The 20,681-nt window shown below is 32.9% G+C and overlaps 1 protein-coding gene across 4 annotated transcripts in view; it reads left to right on the top strand.

The window, feature by feature from the left end:
* TENT2 (terminal nucleotidyltransferase 2) overlaps positions 1 to 20,681 on the top strand; it is a 68,871-nt gene that overhangs the window by 29,246 nt on the left and 18,944 nt on the right. For 3 of the 4 annotated variants that reach the window (XM_041752116.1, XM_041752118.1, XM_041752117.1), the window contains exons 7-11: positions 378 to 456; positions 2,356 to 2,425; positions 8,849 to 8,925; positions 9,299 to 9,427; positions 14,145 to 14,188. In XM_041752116.1, the coding sequence (XP_041608050.1) occupies positions 378 to 456; positions 2,356 to 2,425; positions 8,849 to 8,925; positions 9,299 to 9,427; positions 14,145 to 14,188 (399 nt within the window). The remainder of the gene's footprint in view (positions 1 to 377; positions 457 to 2,355; positions 2,426 to 8,848; positions 8,926 to 9,298; positions 9,428 to 14,144; positions 14,189 to 20,681) is intronic. The other variant, XM_041752119.1, reaches the window with a different exon arrangement.

The raw sequence follows: 20,681 nt of genomic DNA, 5'->3' as shown, positions 1-20,681 counted from the left end.
ATGCACCGGGAGCCCGACGTGGGATTCGATCCCGGGTCTCCAGCATCGTGCCCTGGGCCAAAGGCAGGCGCCAAACTGCTGCGCCACCCAGGGATCCCTAGAAGATCACTTTATGTACACTTATACTAAAGTAAAAAAATGGCATATAAAACTGTTCCAATATTTTAAAATTTAGCGTTAATTAGGAATTGATTTAGGAATGTTGATAGGAAAGACAGCATAAAAGTTAATGTTTTCTATAATATAATTTAATGCATATTGAAAAATAACTCCAAAGAAAAGTTTACTTTGTATGGTTTCTCTTTGTTGAGAAACATTAAGAGAATAAAACACTAAATTTAGAAAGATAATGAAAAAACTATTTTTTAACTTTTCAGTGTTTTTTTCAGGTAAATCAGAAGACTGAAGCACGGCATATCCTCACCTTAGTCCATAAACACTTCTGTACTAGACTTTGTAAGTCTCATTTGCTTCAAGTTCATATGACATCCAACGTAACTATTTAATATATCTCTCACTTTATTTTCTGGTAAGAATTGTTAATTTTCTGGTCAGGATAGGTATAATATGTATTTTTTTCCAATGAATTCTTTTTTAACTCTTGATTAGGAAGATAATAGTTCTTTATTGAGTTTACTTGTAAAATAATCCCACTGCATGCACTGCAGAATTTAAATATATATAAACTTCAGTTCTTTTTCTAAATGGGCTGTTAGGGAAGGGAAAGCCTGAATATGAATAGCTGTAGCACAGAGTATCTTGGGAAAGATGAAAGAGTGATACGGATTCATGTGAGGAAATGAGAATTTCATCTGTTTCGCAGTGACATGCAGTTTATGACATCACATTTTAAAAATATCGCTGAACGTGAAGCCCATGAATGAATTACTCCCAACAAAAGCAAAATTATTGATGTAGGCTATTATAAGATTTTATTCTTTGAATAAGCAAGCTAAGTGGATTTTAATCCATTTGTTAAGCCATCTCAAATAATTTATTTTAAATTTCCACAGAATATTGTGGACAGTTGAAGTCACACTACCTACATGATGTTGAAAAGAGCTATGCCTATTTATTCAACAGATACTCCTTATGTGTCAGGCTTTAACCTGGAAAATACAAAGTCAAGTGACAAATTATTGTCCTTGAATAAGTTATATTTTTTGTTAGAAATGAGTGATTTATTTAAGTGGACTTAAGTTTTCATATTTGTAAAACAAAAGACTAATTCATACCTTAAATGGATTTTCCACAGCTATTTATTAGAATAATCAAATATTAAAAATGAAAGGGATGTTAGAAATTGTCTAATTCAAAGGTATCCTGGTTGTTATTTTTCATAGTTAAGGAGAATGATGATCAGTGGGTTTAGTAATTTGCCTGAAGAGTATAGTTTGTTGCTGTTCAGAACCTGCATCTGGCACTTGAAGCTTTTAATCTTATTTTTCATTGAACCTCGTTGGATTTCTGCACACAAATTCTATTTGAAGCTTGACATATCCTATTATGACTTGGGTGGTAAAAGCATTTTAACAGGAAAATTTCTTACTTTTAAGGCTGGTATTAGTTTTTCTTTAGTTGCAACATTAGGAAATTGTTCCTTTGGAAAAAATTTGCAGTTCTTTTTTTATATATTTCTGTATTTTCCTAATTATCTATAATGAACATGTATTATTTTCAAAGTTTTTTTTAAAAGTTTGATGGAATGAATGAAAGACATGTATACATGTATTCTTTCATTTAGAGATCATACTTATTTAAATATATATCATTGCCCTATATATCATGTTGTAGGCCTTTCCACATTTAAGACTCTTTGTAAATATCATTTTTATGGCTACCATAATATTTTGCTTTGTGCTGTACCAGAATTGAGCTGTCCCACTGATGCTAACCTAGGTATTTTTCACGCTTATAATGCTGTGATGAATTTCTTTCTTTTTTTTTTTTTAATATTTATTTATTCATGAGAGACGCAGACTGAGAGAGAGAGAGAGAGAGAGAGAGAGGCAGAGACACAGGCAGAGGGAGAAGCAGGCTCCATGCATGGAGCCCAGTGTGGGACTTGATCCCAGGACTCCAGGATCACACCCTGGACCAAAGGCAGGCGCCAGGGATCCCCTGTGATGAATTTCTTTATGAATATTGTTAGATATTAGACCACATTTCTGAATTTTAATATAAATCCCTCTAAATAGTATTGGAAGTTTGAGTCTTAGACTTTGATAATGTCTTTGCTCTCTTATCAAAGACTGTTTTCTTAAATTATTTTAGTTTAGTAAAATACTGTTTTTTAAAAATGTGCATTAGGACAGTATGAATTTGAGAATATTCACATTATCTTTTATCCTTCAGCTGGCTACATTGAGAGACCTCAGCTGATTCGAGCAAAAGTGCCAATTGTGAAGTTCAGGGATAAAGTCAGGTAAGTCATTGTTGAATTTCCCTTTTTCAGTTGCTTTAGATCATTTTTAGATATTCTTTTGGTAGATAATTAAGAAATATATGCTACAACATAATAGCTTATTTTCATCAGTTCTTAGAACTGCTTGGTTTGGTCTTTGAGATGATTTGTTGGAATAGTCTGAGCAATTTTTTACGCTTAACTGTACTTAGTTATTCTGCTTGACATTTCAAGTGTTTGAAACTATCCATTTTAAAGAATGTATTTTATTTACATTTCACATTTTTAAGTGATCTCTTGCCTTTTGGAAATGTAATCACTCTTCAGAATATATCTTAATTGATGAAATTTGATGTGTCTTTATATCAAGGGTGTTATTATAAATGTAATTACATCTATCAGTACACTCTACCAGCCTGGGTTCTGAAATTCTTATGGGCATTGAGATTGGAATCTTTTATATAATCTTTGAATATAAAATGTAAATAATTATTGGCTGTTTCATGGTTAAACAATACTTACTGTTCTCTAAAGAATAGATGGGATTGTGAAAAATTAGGTTTTCTTGTCCAGTTTTATAAAAGTTATACTGAAATTGTTTACATAAATAGTTGATCCTCATTATTCATGGATTCCTTATGAATTTGTCTACTTGATGAAATTTATTTTGTAACCCCCCAAATTAATATAGCAGCACTTTCATGGTTATTTGTAGACATGTGCAGAGTGGAGAAAATTCTCAGTCACTCAATGCATAGGTTTCTAGCTGATGTTAAACAATGTGACACTTCTGTCTTATTTCACCTCTCATACTGTAAATAGTTATTCTTTTCACTGTCCAGTTAGTGCTGTGTTTTTTACATTTTGGTCCTTTTTATGAACAACTTTGCTGTTTAAAATGGCCCCAGAGCATAGTACTAAGTTATTGTCTATTTCTGTGTACAAAGCTGTGATGTGCCTTATGGAGGAAATACATGTATTAGATATGCTTTGTTCAGGCATGAGTTACAGTACTCCTGGCCGTGAGTTCATTGTCAGTGAACAAGGTGTCTTTAAATGGAAACACATTAAAAAAAAGTAACATTTTGATGGATTGATGAAAATGTTTTGACTAAAATCTTGTAGAAACCTAATCCTTTGTTTCCTTTAGGAGCAGTGGTTTTATATTCTCTAATTCAATGTTTATAGTGACTTTATAAAGCATAACTACTGCAAATAATTAGAATTGACTGAATATATATATTTTAAGCAAATTCTTATATATATGCCTGGCTCACACTTTCCCTTCCGTTCATCCAAATATCCATCTAATCTATAATGATTTATTGAATTATCATCAAAAAAATAATGGTAGAGTCTTCTAAAGCACTTTATAGGAGAGATAAATATAAATAAAACTATTAGCTTATTATAATCATTTAAAAATACATGGTTGTAGTTGTAATTATATAAAAATTTTATTCCTTTTTGTGTAGTTTAAAATTTTTTTTAATTAAAAAAAAGTTTTTGGGATCCCTGGGTGGCGCAGCGGTTTGGCGCCTGCCTTTGGCCCAGGGCGCGATCCTGGAGACTCGGGATCGAATCCCACGTCGGGCTCCCGGTGCATGGAGCCTGCTTCTCCTTCTGCCTGTGTCTCTGCCTCTCTCTCTCTCTCTCTGTGACTATCATAAATAAAAATTAAAAAAAAAAAAAAGTTTTTTTTGGGATCCCTGGGTGGCTCAGCGGCTTTAGCACCTGCCTTCGGCCCAGGGCGTGATCCCAGGGTTCTGGGATCAAGTCCCACATTGGGCTCTCTGCATGGAGCCTGCTTCTCCCTCTGCCTGTATCTCTGCCTCCCTCTTTCTCTGTCTCTCTCTGTCTCTCTCTCATAAATAGATGAATAAAATCTTAAAAAAAAAATTTTTTTTTGAGTAGACTCCACACTGGGTGGGGTTTGAACTCACAACCCTCAGAGCAAGACCTGAGCTGAGAACAAGAGTCAGATGTTTAATGAGCTGAGCTGAGCCACCTAGGTGTACCTCTTTTCTTTTCTTTTCTTTTCTTTTCTTTTCTTTTCTTTTCTTTTCTTTTCTTTTCTTTTCTTTTCTTTTCTTTTCTTTTCTCTTTTTCTTTTCTTTTCTTTTCTTTTCTTTTCTTTTCTTTCTTTTCTTTTCTTTTCTCTTTTTCTTTTCTTTTCTTTTCTTTTCTTTTCTTTTCTTTTCTTTCTTTTCTTTTTGTCTCGTCTCGTCTTGTCTCTTTTCTTTTTTTAGTTTTACATTTTAATAACATTGTTAACGTACAGTTCTATTTGAAGTGTAGAATATAGTGATTGAACAATTCTGTGCATTACTCAGTGCTCGTCACAATAAGTGTACTCTTTAATCTCCATCACCTATTTCACCTATTTGCTACCCATCTCCCTTCTGGTAACCATCAGTTTGTTCTCTGTAGATAAGAATCTGTTTACTGGTTTTTCTTTTTTTTTCCTTTGCTCTTAAATACACTAATGGGGGCAGCCCTGGTGGCTCAGGGGTTTAGCGCCACCCTCAGCATGATCCTGGAGGCCTGGGATCCAGTCCTACGTTGAGCTCCCTGCATGGAGCCTGCTTCTCTCCCTCCCCCTCTCTCTCTCTCTCTCTCTCTCTCTCTCATGAATTAAAAAAAAAAAAAAAAGAAATGTAATGGATTTCTGTATATTGATTTTGTATCCTGCAACTTTACTGAATTCATTTATCAGTTCTGGTAGTTTTTGATGGAGTCTTTGGGTTTTCTGTATATAGTTTTATTTCTTTTTACTGATTTGGTTGCCTTTTATTCCTTTTTCTTGTCTGATTGCTGAGGCTATGACTTCCAGTACTTTGTTGAATAAAAATGGGGAGAGTGGGCATCCTTGTCTTGCTCTTAGGGGGAAAGCACTCAGTTTTTCACTGTTGAGTATGATGTTAGCTGTGGGCTTTTCGATATTTAGCCTTTATTATGGTGAGATAGTTCCTTCTAAACCCTACTTTGTTGAGGGTTTCTATTGTGAATAGATGTTGTACTTTGTCATGTGCTTTTGCTGCATCTATTGAAATGATCATATGGTTTTTATTCTTTTTCTAATGGATGTAATGTGTCACGTTGATTGATTTGCAAATATTGAACCCCACCCTTGCATCCCAGGAATAAATCCCACTTGATTGTCATGATTTTTGTAATGTGTTGTTGGATTGGATTTGGCTTGATAATATTTTGTTGAGGATTTTTACATCTGTATTCATCAGAGATACTGGCCTGTAGTTCTCTTTTTTGTGTATCTTTATCTGGTTTTGTTATCAGGGTAGTGCAAGACTCATAGAATAATTTGGAAATTTTCCTTTTCTTCTATTTTTTTGAATAGTTTGAGGAGAATGCGTATTAACTCGTCATTGAATATTTGGTATAATTCACCTGTGAAGACTTCTGGTCCTGGACTTTTTTATTTGCTGGAAGTTTTTTGAAAACTAATTTAATTTCATTGCTAGTATTCAGTCTGTTCATATATTCTGTTTCTTTCTGATTCAGTTTTGGGAGGTTATATATTTCTGAGAATTTACCCATTTCTTTTAGATTGTCCAATTTGTTGGCATATAATTTTTCATAATATCCTTTTATATCCCATGTATTTCTGTGATGTTGGTTGTTATTTCTCCTCTTTCATTTGTGATTTTGTTTTAGTCCTCTCTCTCATTCTCTCTCTCTCTTTTTTTTTTTTTGATGAGTCTGACTAAAGGTTTATCAATTTATTTTTTTTTATTTTTATTTTTTTTTAGGTTTATCAATTTAAAGAACCAGCTGCTCGTTTTACTGGTGTGTTATATTGTTATTTTTAGTTTTAATTTCATTTATTTCTGCTCTAATCTCTATTCCTTCCTTCTACTGGTTTTGGGTTTTTGCTCTTTTTTTTATTTTTAAAGATTTTATTTATTTATTCATGAAAGACGGAGAAAGAGAGGGGTAGAGACATACTCAGAGGGAGAAGCAGGCTCCATGCAGGGAGCCTGATGTGGGACTCTATCCCGGATCATGCCCTAAGCCAAAGGCAGGCGTGCTTACTGCTGAGCCATCCAGGCGTCCCTTTTGTTCTTTTTCTAGCTCATTTAGGTGTAAGTTTAGGTTGTGTATTTGAGATTTTTATTACTTCTTGAGGTAGTCGTATTTTGCTGTAAACTTCCCCTCAGAACCACTTTTGCTGCTTTCCCAAGATTTTTGGTCATTGTATTTTTGTCTCCGTATATTTTTAAATTTTCTCTTTGATTTTTGGGTTGACCCATTCATTGTTTGGTAGCATGTTAAATCTCCCTGTATTTGTGTTCTTTCCAGTTTTTTTTCTTGGGGTTGATTTCTAGCGTCATAGTCTTGTCAAGAAAAGATGCATGGAATGACTTCGATTTTTTTGAATTCTATTAAGACTTGTTTTGTTGCCTAATATGCGATCTGTTCTGGAGAATGCCCTGTTGTTGTGCACTTGAGAAGAATGTGTATTCTGTGTAGGGATGGAATGTTCTTTTTTTTTTTTTTTTTTTTTTATGAAAGATGCAGAGAGAGAGAGAGGCAGAGACACAGGCAGAGGGAGAAGCAGGATCCATGCAGGGAGCCCGATGTGGGACTCCATCCCGGGACACCAGGATCATGCCCTGGGCCAAGGCAGATGCCCAACCAATGAGCCACCCAGGCATCCCCTGGAATGTTCTGAATATATCTGTTAAATCCATCTAGTCCAGTGTGTCTATTGTCAAGGATACAATAGCCACTGTATCCTTGTTGATTTTCTATTTGGATTTAAGTGGGGTGTTAAAGTCCCCCACTGTTACTGTATTACTGTTGATTATTTCCTTTATGTTTGTTATTAACTGCTTAAAATATTTGGATGCTCCTGTGTTACTGTGTTAACACCCAAAGATAAGTGATGTTAACATTTTGGTGTAAAATTACAGTCCTTCTATGAATATATATGAGTGCATAAGAGTTTTTAGAATTAAGATTGAGATTATAATTTTTTATTTATCATGGGTATTTGGTTATATCATTGAATTTTTTTTTTTTTTTTTAAAGATTTATTTACTCATGAGAGACAGAGAGAGAGAGAGAGGCAGAGACACAAGCAGAGAGAGAAGCAGGCTCCATGCAGGGAGCCTGACATGGGACTGGATCCTGCCTCTTCAGGATCAGGTCCTGGGCTGAAGGTGGTGCTAAACTGCTGAATCACCTGCGTTGCCCTGGTTTCGTTTTTAATGGCTTTACATTAGTATTTCATTGAGTGAATATATTTTGATTAATTTACTTATTCCTCTGTTAGAATAAGCATTTTGTAAATAAAATTTTTTCCGTATATAGGATTACTTTAGTATTTCCAGAAGTAGAATTTGAAGCAAGTACTGTGGATATTTATAAAGCTCTGAAATCATATTTTTGGAAAAGTTTTTAATTGCAAACTGGTTTCCTTCTGTTTTTTCCTCTTTATGGAGTTACATAAAGGAAGTGCAAATTGGTTTTGGTGTTAGCCTTTGCACAGATGCAATTAAAGAATCTAATAACTCCTTTGTTGCTTTAAGTTTCCCAAAGGCAATCTGAAGTGTTAACACTACTATCCACTTTTAGTAATATGCATGGTTAATGGAAAGATTATAGGATTTCATTTCACAAAACAAGAAAATCTGGATTGGTAAATGTCAAATTTTATAATTAAAAGTTTATAGAAGGAAATTTTATTAAATTTTATTTTAGGCAGTCTTTTCATAGAAAAACTCTGTTCAGAAATTGGGCTTGATAATATATTTATTTATAAATATAAACATATTTATATTTATAATCTTTCCTTTCATTTTGGATTTAAGTATTCTTTGTAGATCTCATCATTATTGCCCTATTTTCTAAATTGTGAATTGCACGATATCTTTGCTTTCAAAGAAGTAACCCTTCTGTTATGTGTTTGTTCTTCTCAGATATCAGTAGCTAAATTCGGCATAATTTTATAATTTGTATCTTATTTATGTCTTATCCTTTTTAGAGGGAATATGATGTATAGACTCTCTTTTTTTAAACCTATATTTTATTTGGCATTTATTCCTATTTTTTTTAAAGCAAATGATGCTTTAGTTCCAAATTAGTTAAGGATGTGTAACTTGGTTAGAAATGGTTTTGGTCACATAATTTTATCTAGAAAGGACTGCAAAATTTAAAAATTTTCTTTTATTGAGAATAATTGGAGCGTTAGTAGTACATTGTAGATCTTACAACTATAATTGTGTTTTATATTTTTAATATATACCAAATCATATTAAAGTGGTATACTGAGTATATTTATTCTTATTTCTTTATGCCTCATTTTAAAGTATTGGGCCTTTGGGCTCATGATATTTTTACATCATTGGGTAGTGGATATTATTTTAGGGAGTGAGTTTGTTTAAACACTTGAGCTAAAGTGTTTTTCTCTCTTTTTCACAGTTGTGTGGAATTCGACTTGAATGTAAACAATATTGTTGGAATAAGAAACACATTCCTTCTCAGAACTTATGCATACCGTAAGTTGTTTATTTCCAAATAATTGTCATCTTCTCTATATCTTTCATTCTTTATTCTTTTTTAAAGGTGTTTGTAATAAATATTGACATCTGTTTAATTATGTTTATGTATAGTATCTCATTTTATTATATGTATAATATATTGCTACACTAAAATTATATACTACCAGAGTTATAGGTCAATAAAACAAATTTTAATAATTGATAATTTTTAAAGGTGATTAAGATACCTTTTAAAAGTAAGGCATATTTATGGTGAACACAGTATTTAATAAACAGGGAGGCAATACTCTTTGTTGGAGTTGGGAAATGATATAAACTTTCAAAGAAATCATAATTTCTTATCATTTTTAAGTTTCAATTTTACTTTCAGTTGAAAATCGAGTTCGTCCGTTAGTACTGGTGATTAAGAAGTGGGCGAGTCACCATGAAATAAATGATGCCAGTCGTGGTACTTTAAGCAGCTATAGTCTTGTATTGATGGTTTTGCACTATTTACAAAGTAAGTATTTTGGGTTTTTCCCAATTTTTAAAGTGAAAACACAGTTAAACTTCATTATGATGTCTTCTCTCTTGACTATCTTCAAACAGTTATTGTTTTAAAAAGTTCTTTCTAAGGCCTATAAAACCATATTTCTTAATTCATTGCTCTGAACAAATGTTTTAGAAATATTACTCCCTGGGGGCACCTGGGTGGCTCAATCCATTAAGCATCCAACTCTTGATTTTGGCTCAGATCATGCTCTCAGGATCATGGGATCAAGCGCCTGTACTGGGCTCTGTGCTGGGCTGGGCATAGTGCCTGCTTAAGATTTTTCTCTCTCCGTCTGACTGTAAACTCCCCGCCACCTCCAAAAGAAGAAATGTTATTTTCTGGAAAACATAAGGAAGTTTCACTGTGTTTTTTATTTTATGACAGTTTTTCAGTATTAACTTTTGAATTCAAAGAACTTTACTGCTGTATTGTGGACCCATTATGTTGAGGCACATGCATGTTCAGAAGGTCTATAAAAATAAGCTCAAGCACCATTCATCATGTTTTTTTAATTTTTCACTTGAGGCAGGATTTTTTTTTTTGGTCAAAGAAGTTTTTATTCCTTGTGAGCAGGCATGGAGAATGGGCAGAAGACTTCATGTTAATATAATAGACCCTTTATCAGGATGTCTAGGGTCTGATCTGTTCTGGGTTAATGTTACGTCCATAGTTTAGGAAGCAAATATAACATAGTGATATTTATGTTCATACCCTTTGGCTCAGTGTGATTTGGTGATTCCATTTCTAGGAATTTATCCCAAGGTAATCAGGGATGCATGCACGGATTTATATAAGGCTGATTTTCATGGTGTTTGTTGAAATAATAGAAGATTAGAAATCTAAATTTATAAGAATGGGGGAATAATTGAAATAATTATAATGTTAGCCACTAAAAATGATGCCCTAATATTTAATGATGTAAGAAAATACCTGTGATATACTCTAATATATGTGATACCAATTTTAAGAATAGTATCTATTAGAGTTTGTATATATTCATATGTATACAAATATTGAAAAGTTATGTCAAAAATTTATCAATTATTTAGATTTAGTCAAATGTACTTTATAAGTCACAACTGAAACTAAAAAATGAATAGACACTGTGATTTAAAAATTAGATTTGACTACAGCATTTAACATATATGAACGTCCATAATATATGCTCTTTCCTTCCATTTTTATGGATTACATTTGATTGTCGTCTTTAGAGAAAGTGTACTTTAGGGGTGCCTGGGTGGCTCAGTCTGTTAAGCATCATCAGACTCTTGATTTCAGATCAGGTCATGATCTCTGGGTCCTGCAGTTTAGCCCCAAGTCAGGCTCTCTGCTTGGCAGGGAGTCTGCTTGAGATTTTTGCCTTCTCCCTCTTGTCCTTGCCCGTCTCCTCTCAAATAAATAAATCTTGGGGGAAAAAAATATACTTTAATTACAGGTGCCTCAAGGTGGTTTGGCAAGCAAGTTGAAAGTTCAGACATTAGTATTTTACCAGTGTTAAGAAATCATGTTAAAATTTTGTTTAGATTTTGTTAAAGGTTTTTTATTTTTGACAAAGCAGTCCCATTTACTGAGATAGTTTGCAATTAATGGCACTCTAATCACCGTTTCTAGGTCTTTGTTAAAGGACCTCAACTATGCAGAACTAAAGAATAACTGAATTATTTGGCAAATTTTAAGAAGCTACCCCTCACTAGAAGAAATTAGGTTGAAATAAGTAGCTGTATTTTTTTCATCATGCAAGAGTCTGCAAGGTGTATTGGGCAGTTCCAGTCACGCCACAGTGAAGTAGTATTTGTGATTTTGGCAAAGCTATTCTATCTTTCTGATCTTAATATTCTTACTTATAACAGGAATAGTTGGATTAGGTGGACCTTTAAGTTTCATTTAATTTCTTAAATGTTTTTAATATCTTTTTTGCCATGAATAGAGAAAGGAAACAGACTTCTGTATGTAGAAAGGTTGAAAAAGATGAAAACATTTCCTATGATGAATTTCACAGTCAGTAATAGACTACATTTGCTTGAAAGTGACTGAGGAAAGTATGACGGGCAGAAACTCAATGACAAGAAATTTTTTTTATTTTTTTTATTTATGATAGTCACAGAGAGATAGAGAGAGAGGCAGAGACACAGGCAGAGGGAGAAGCAGGCTCCATGCACCGGGAGCCCGACGTGGGATTCGATCCAGGGTCTCCAGGATCGCGCCCTGGGCCAAAGGCAGGCGCCAAACCGCTGCGCCACCCAGGGATCCCAATGACAAGAAATTTTAATGGCAATCTAAGGTTAATAATAAAAAGGCAAAAGTATCAACTGGTTAGAAATAATAATACAGACGAAATATTCATAGACTATTTACCATGTTACCAGACCTGGAACTATCTCAGGCATTTTAAAATTACTCTTGAATTCTCAGAATTGTTGCTTAGTGCTGTTGAAGATCTATTTTTAGTTGAATTTTGATCAGAATGGAATGTTTTTATGTGTAAATTTATGGGGGCTTGACCAGAAAGCTCTCATCTGAAATGTAAGCAAAGTAAAATCTTAGAGAGTAGTTACTCTGAAGGCGTTATCAATTGATCCGATGCTGCAATCTAAGTTTTATTTTGCTTTTGAGAAATTTAGAAGTTTTAAGTCCAGAATTTTGAAGAAAAAATAGATGTTACAGCCAGATTCTTCCTGAATGTATGTTGCTTTGGGTAAAATAAACATTTGCAAAACTACTGAAGGCTTTGAGGTTACTATGAGGATAGTGTTAATAAATAACTGCCATAGTATACCAGTTGCTTTTTTTTTTCTTTAAAATTTTATTTATAAAAATAAATAAATAAAATTTTATTTATTTATTCATGAGGGAGAGAGAGAGGGAGAGAGAGAGAGGCAGAGACACAGGCAGAGGAGAAGCAGGCTCCATGTAGGGAGCCTGACGTGGGACTCGATTCCGGGTCTCCAGGATCACGCCCTGGGCAGAAGGCAGGTGCTAAACAGCTGAGCCACCCAGGGATCCCAGATCGGGAGAATCTTAAGCAGGCTCCATACTCAGCATGGAGCTTCATGTGGTGCTTGATCCCACAACCTTGAGATCATGACCTGAGCTGAAATCAACCGACTCAGCCACCCAGATGCCCCTCAAATTGCTTAGTTCTAAAGGCTCTTTGTCTATTGAAAGACCCTAATGCAATGGTTGGTATTTGTTTCTCTCTTCTAGCATTCTAGTTACTATTCTAGAGTGAGAAAAATTTTTTTCTAATTCTCTATAACCTTTTCTTCAGTTTTTAAATTATACTTTTACTTTATTAGGAGTTTTCAGTGAGAAAGGAATTCACTTCTCATAAGATTTTCCAGTTTGACTTCTGTATTATAGCAAAAATTATTAGTCATTAAAAATATTATATGAATATAAAGACTTTTAGGATTAAAGTAACTGGGGCTTGAGTTTATTTGTAGGATCTTCTAGACTTTTGAGCATTTGAATGACTCTGGGAAAAATATTTTTACTTCCTAAGAGTGGTTCCGGTAAGTAAGGAGTTTTTCCCTCAGTCACACACTGAACATTCAAGAGTATCATGGAATTTTATTTTATTCCAATTTCAACTTGGATATGAAGCATGATACAGAAGAGAGATATAAATACTATGGGATAGAAATGTATACATTTATAATCACAGTTGGAAATAAGTTGGTAATAATGGTTGGTTTTGTGTACCTAATGTATTCTAGAAGTCATTTAAAAAGGTTTTTGCAACGTTGCAAATTAAAGATAATGGTTACTGAGTTTACTTAATTATATATAATGTATCTCTAATTCTTAAATACGTAGTTTATCATACAGTATTATATTTGGTCTTTAATCTTAAATCTTGAAAAATACATTACTTGTATCCTACCGTACTCAAGATATTGTATTTTTTTTATTGTGAATATTAAGCATTTTGCTTTTCATGTTATTCCCTTTATCCTATAATGTGAAATTACTGTTAATGCATTTAATGACGTTGGATTTTGGTAAAGCTATTGAAGAATGAAGAATGACAATTAAAAAAGTAATCTATGAAGATAATGATTCCTTTATATGAAATTTTTATTTTTTTATAGCCAATTGTGGTATAAATATCCTGATTTATATTTCTAAACTTGTTGAGGCCTTCTTTATAAAAATTTGTGAAGATGAAGATTGTTTTTCAGTTTTTTTCCCCAGTAGATCAATTTCCTAAAACTGAGAAATTAAAAATAAAGGGGGCAGTTATGATACAGATGTTGTTCTTTCATGATACAAGATCATTGGACTGTATTTAAAAATTTTCTTTTTAGTAGCTACATCCATCTTAACAGTGTCCATTCAATATCTGTAGAACAATCCTTGTCTTGCTTATTTCGTGTTTGTGTCTGATGTTGGACCAAATGATGTGTGTCCATTGATGGCCTATTTTTCTAAAACCATGTAAAGAACATTGGTTTATATAGAAGCATAGAAGCATACATAGTTTATTAACAAACCTTAAGTTATCAACTTAGATATATTTGAAATTTAAATTTTTAGGGATCAGAATTAATTCACAAAATATACAGAAACTGTTGAATTTAAGCAGAAACCCTTATAGTCTTATACTTGGGGTGTAGCTTACAAATTATTGTTTTGTAAAATGAATTATGTGAATCACGGAAGCTTTAAACTTTTTTTTTTATAGCCCTACCTGAACCCATCCTTCCATCCATCCAAAAAATTTACCCAGTAAGTGTTTCTTATAAATTATTATAATACATATTATGACAAGTATATGTGGAACTATTATATGCAGTATTAATGTGAATATAAAAGGTGTAATAGTTACCTTCTAACTATATGATAACATTTTCTATACAGGCTGAGGCATTGGCCACCAGCACATTAAAAATATTTCACGTACTTTTTTGGAAGACTGTGATATTTTATTTGGTTATTGTCAGACAGTCTGGTCATTTATGTTAGTGGTAGAATTTTTTGCATGATGCTCATGATTATCCCAAATAGGAATTAAATATGCTCAATTGGTCAAGGCCCAGTTAAACTCATTCTAGTTTTCTTCATGCTATTTTCAATTATAGTTTTATAGCATTTTTTCTAGTTAGTAACTCAGAAGTTTTTCATCCCAATGTATGTATACTTTGAAAGCAGGGGAAAAAATTAAAAAGTTGAACAACTGGATAATCATTTTATCTTTCATTTGATTTCACCAAGTCATACCCAAAAGAAGTAACATCAGTATGCTCCTTGGGTGCATAATATTAAGACTCCTGATGTTGATTGGAAACATTAAAGAAGTGAATTGTGCTTAGTAGGAAAAGTTTGGTATGTACTCAGTTTGAGTTTAGAGAAACCTAGGTCATGTACATACTCGCAATCTATAATATTTACTATTATTTATTTTCCAGTTTTTTGTGTTCTTTTTTCCAGAATTCTGTTTTCTTGTTTTATAGTCCTACTGTTTCTGTTTTCCTTCATAGTCATCCTTATTCCTGGTTATTTGGAAATATGTAACTATCTGTTTAGATTGTTTAACCTTCTGAAACCATATAATTTCTACCTGATTTATAAACTTAAAAAAAAAGAACTGTTTTCTAAACTTACTAAATAGTTGCAAAACACAGTATCTGGTTTGAGTGATCAATTTTCAAAGGACATACTTACTCTGTATGTATCATACAAAATGTGAATCTACTTGACTGGAGTCTAAATTAAATATAGCTTAATTTTTGATAATTGAGAAGAACTGATGTTCTGTTTTTGAACATGGGTTATTGTAATGCACACATGCAAAATGCTGGGTAATAAAAGATTCATTGTAATAGAGTTTTCTTGTAATGAGGACCCACCAGTTTGTGGTGGGTCATGTGGTAAAGACACCATCTATAAGAATCTTCTGGAATCTGGATATCCTGTGTTTCTCATTTTAAAAACTAATTTCTGCTGTGATGAAGAACTATTGTAATGAATTTCAGTTATTGCTAGGGATCAGTATTTATGCTTTCATAAACATTATGAAAATGAAAGCATCAGAAGGTATAGAAATAAAAGTAACTTGAACTTTTGTCCTTAACCTTGCATGGTTTTCTCCCTCCAATAAAGTATTGACTCTTTAGCTTATACTGAAAGGTCAAAGATGATGACTGGGTGTTTACTGTTTCATTTTTTTTGTTCTTTAAGACCTAGGTTTCAGTATAGAAAGAGCTGTGTATATTTTTCACATAAAAAGCATCTACTGGTTAAACTTATCCTTTAGTCTCTTATTTGGTATGGAACAGATTCTTCTACAGAAATCTCAGTTAAAACCCTGTGCTACATGAGCTCTTTTTTACTAATATAAAACACTAATGAAATCTCAGTTTAATGCACTATGCTGGAGAACAGAATAGACCTACTGTTTTTATTATTGGATACCCAGGTTCTTAGTATATCTTAGTTTAATAATATACTTATACTTAGTTTAATAATATACTTAGTTTAATATACTTAGTTTAAACTGGTATATCTTAGTTTAAAGAGCCTCATTTTTTACTTCTCTTTCATGTTTCTAATTACTGGCTTTCCCCCATGACAGAGTTTTGACTTCTCTTCACATACACCATCTTCACCCTACACTCTCCACCCGTTTTGGTAATAATCTTATTTCTGTACCTGTAATAAGGAGCTAGATTAATACTTGGAGTTCAGCTCCAAGTCCTTAAAAATACAAATAGCAAGACCTGCTAGATTTAAGAATGTCTTAATTTGCTTTCAGGTGTGGTTACATTATCATAAATATTTTTTTAATAAATTAATTTTTATTGGTGTTCAATTTACCAACATACAGAATAACACCCAGTGCTCATCCCATCAAGTGTCCCCCTCAGTGCCCGTCACCCATTCGCCCCCACCCCCCGCCCTCCTCCCCTTCCACCACCCCTAGTTCATTTCCCAGAGTTAGGAGTCTTTATGTTCTGTCTCCCTTCCTGATATTTCCCACACATATCATAAATATTTAAAGTACATTATCTTTAAGGTTGATGCTTACATGGTTAAGGACTGTCAACTCTAACAAGATTGGAAATTTTATCTGAAATCTGTAAGGTGATTTATCAGTAGAGTGCTTTTCTCAGTGGTCCATCAAATGGAACAAACAAGTCAGCTTATTTAGTATCTATTTTATGTCTGCACTCTATAAATTTTATATACAGTATCCTTAATCCTAAACAAGTAAACTTCTATAGTATTATTATCCTTGATTCACAGATGAAGAAACTAAGTCTTAGGAATGTTATATTACTCATTTAAGCTGTACAGTCACAAATTATGGATCCAGAAACTGATATTTTTTCTCTTTTTCTGTGCTAAGACAAAATGATAGTAGTATTCAGTAATATATCATTTGTGTATATCTGATTGTTTCTATACAGATAAACCGTTCTTTATGAAAAACATGTATGACAGAATTTCAGCTTGTATAAATAAGTTTGAGAATGACTTAAAACTTTATAGTAACAAAAACAAACTTTGTTATTTTGCAAAGGAACAAGGTTCTTTTAAATTTTGAGCTTCTCTAATATAGTTAAACAGAATTTTAAAAGTAGGATAAAAACTTTGGAATAGAATAACATGTTAAATGTATTATGCTTTTTTTAAAGTTATTTTCATATTTTCTCAAACTTATGGTAATATATTTATTTTAAAAATGGATTTGGTGTTTTAATTCAGTTAGGATACTAAATTAGGCAAGAAAAGGATGAAAGACTATATATAACTGTGTCTCTGTTTTTAAAGCTGTATCTTAATATAGTATAGTTTTATTACTACTTAATTCTTATTGATTTAAAAAGGCAACATGAGGATGAGCACTGGGTGTTTTTCTGTATGTTGGTAAATTGAACACCAATAAAAATTAATTAAAAAAAAAAGGCAACATGAGTCATAGAGGACAGAATATTTAGTATGGAGTTAAAGCAAGGAAATTGAGAAAATTCACATATAGAAACTCAGGGTAAGCTTTGGAGGGGATCTTTATTTTAATGCAAGCACATTATGAGATTACCTACATTTAGAAGACAACTTATATTTGTTTCTTTCTCTAACGGTATCTTCATATTCCAGAATGCCATCTTTTATAGTTATGAGATTAGGAATTCTGAGAATGTAGAATTCCTCTGTGCAGTTGTATATTGAAAATATATTAAATTTTACATATATGCATATGTATACACATATAGCAACTTTTTTCAATTTTAAAATGCATATAATATGAAGGATTTTAGTTATGTAAAACAGGCTATAAATGAATTCCTTTAAAAAGAGAAATTTAAAAATTTTAGTGAAGTCTGTTTTGATGATAAGAAGCATTTTCTTAAAGTTGATACTACTTAAATTTTAAAAGTTATAAGGAAGTTAATTTTGAAATAATACATTATTTTAGTAGGTAACCATACTGCATTGTATGAATTGTAGTTCTAACGATAATGATGCCTGGCATATACTAAATAATATATAGGGAATTCTGTTGCTGCTGTGCTTTACATACATTGTATCATTTAATCCATGTTACTGTTCTATGAGTACTGTTATTTTTCTTACATTGTAGATGAAGAAGCTGAACCTTTGGAAAGCTAAGTACTTTGATTAAATTCATATGGCTAATAGTTTCAAAGTTAGATCTGACTCCCAAGCTCATGCTCTTAACCACTTCATCATAGTATTTCTTTATGATACTTATGTTGATTTCAAAACTTTAAACCTTTTACTAAAAGCAGATATAATTTAAAGGAAATTTAATGATCGTGTCTTTAACATGTTATCACCAATTAGTGGTAATCTACATACAACTAGGAAAAAGCTTGGTAGAACTTCAATATCATTTAGTTCTTTCTCTCTTCAGGCAGAACTCTGCTTAAGTACTCTATATCAGTTATCTTTTTCTTTGAGACCTTACTCAGTGTTTATATCCAGGCTCTAATAATTCATATTGTTAGAATAGTATATAACTTAAATTTCTTTGTTTGCCTGGAGGTATAAAACAGTCATCCTTCATTTAAGTCATGTATCTTTTTTAAAAGTATATTTTTTATTTGTTTAGAGAGAGAGAGAGCATGCATCCATGCATGCACACATGGGGAGAGAGGCAGATGGAGAGGGAGAGAGAGAATCTCAAGTAGACTCTGAGCTGAGTGTGGAACCTGATGCCAGGAGTCTGCTTCCCCTCTCTCTCTCCTTCCACCTCTCATGCTGCTCACCCACTCCCTATTTATAAAGGAAATAAAATAAAATCTTTAAAAAATAGATTAGGGAATAAATTTATTGAAAGAGATAGGGAGCACATGTGTGTGCAAGCAGGGGGAGGGGTGGAGGGAGAGGGAGGGAGAAAATCTCAAGTAGACTCTATGCTGAGCACAGACCCTGAGATCATGACCTGAGCCAAAATCAAGAGTCAGCATCCAACTGATTGAGCTACCCAGGTACCTCTAAGGCTTGTATCTTTTTAAAAGAACAGTTACCAAGTAAAGGTTTAGCCAGCCCAATTTATTCCAGAAAATGCTTAATTGTCCAAACTTTGAAGGTAAGATATTATGGCACAGTCTCAGAAAATAATGGAATTTGGCACAAGATGTTTTTGCCATTTTTGGTAGGCAATTATTATTTTTTAAGATGTTATTTATTCATTCATGAGAGACAGAGAGGCAGAGATATAGGCAAAGGGAGAAGCTCCCCTGTGGGGAGCCTGATGCAGGAGTCGATCCCAGGACCCTGGTATCATATACCCTGAGCCGAAGGCAGATGCCCAACCTCTAAGCCACCCAGGTGTCCTTAGATAGGCAATTACACAAACAAAAAAGTAAAGCTTTTCAGACGTTTATTGAGGGGTTGCCCATTAAATTTTTCTTAACTTGGCGTTGATTGAAGGAAGATGTGTAGCTTCAAAAATGTTAGCATTCAAATATCAATTGGAAAATGTTTTTAGGAATTATGTCATTACAGATTTGGTTATTAGAGGCTCCAAATAAGATACAACCTTAAAAAGTAATAAAGATGTCTTCTTCATATTAAAAACAAGTAGCAGTTAGTATTGATAATACCTTCCCCAAATGCTTTGAAAATTAGATGTTACATTGTATCAGTTAAATTGGTTTTCCATGGATTTAGGTTGTAATTCCTTTGACTTTTGGATTGGTCTTTATGTGTTTTCTAATATGTTAGCTTAAATTCTTCCCACCCATATCCTGTCCTAAGTAACACATATTATTCTTAAATATGTATGCATGGGAGAACTCCCTTTAAAAAAAAAAAATCTATGAAATTTTTCTTAAGCAGAGGAGTTTTCTGTAATGTTAATGATTATAAAAAATGGGGATTTTTAATGGTTAAATGCAATTTTTATTTGTAGTGTCTTTTGAACCCTAAATTTTTTTTTTTTTTTTAGTTTAGATTTCTCATTCAGTTTTCCCCTAGTATGTATGACATGGCCCTTTTTGTATGACTATAAAAAAGAATAGTGGAGCTAAGAGGAGACTGGTCAAATTGTTGGTCCAAAAACATTTCACTATTTTAGTAGAGTAGGTATCAAAACTCTTCAGTGTTAATCTACAGTTGCTAATCGTTTCTTTTTTCTTTTTTTTTTTTTTGCTAATCGTTTCTTTTAATTATTGAACAAAATAAAAAATTTTAAAGTTTCAGTTTTAAACTTAAGGTAAGAAGATGACTTTTATTTCAGCATCAGTTCATAAACTGAATGCTTACTGTGTTGTGTCATAGACGACAAAATTAGTAAGCTTTCAGAGCGGAATCTATTTAACAGTGACCCATTTTTCTTTTCCTTTTCATTTGAATTTAGGTTCTACATTTTTGTTTAGCCAGAAAATAAGATTGAAATTCTACTATTTAAAATACTGTCCTAAGTCCAGTTTTACACTTAGCAAGTAAAAGACAAAGGGTAGTAGAGGCAGTACCTTTGCTCTTCTGTCTGCCTTCAGTCTTTATTATAAATTGAGACTTCTTTCCTAACTCCCCCTAGTCTTAGAGACAATTTAGATTTCTACTTGAGTCTCCTAAAGTAATACTAAATCTGCTAGAAGTATAAGGGAAAGACCCAAGTTTAGGAGTGCCAGCTTTACAAATTGTGGTTGGAATAGAATTGTCTTCTGAGAGAAAAGTAATCACTTCTTGGTAGTTAAAAATTATGGATAGGGATGCCTGGGTGGCTCAGCGGTTGAGCGTCTGCCTCTTT

This window comes from Vulpes lagopus, chromosome 4 (assembly GCF_018345385.1).
Source record: "Vulpes lagopus strain Blue_001 chromosome 4, ASM1834538v1, whole genome shotgun sequence".
Classification (NCBI taxonomy): Eukaryota; Metazoa; Chordata; class Mammalia; order Carnivora; family Canidae; genus Vulpes; species Vulpes lagopus.
The sequence above is the reverse complement of the archived record's forward strand: the minus strand, read 5'-3'. Positions and strand labels throughout refer to the sequence as shown.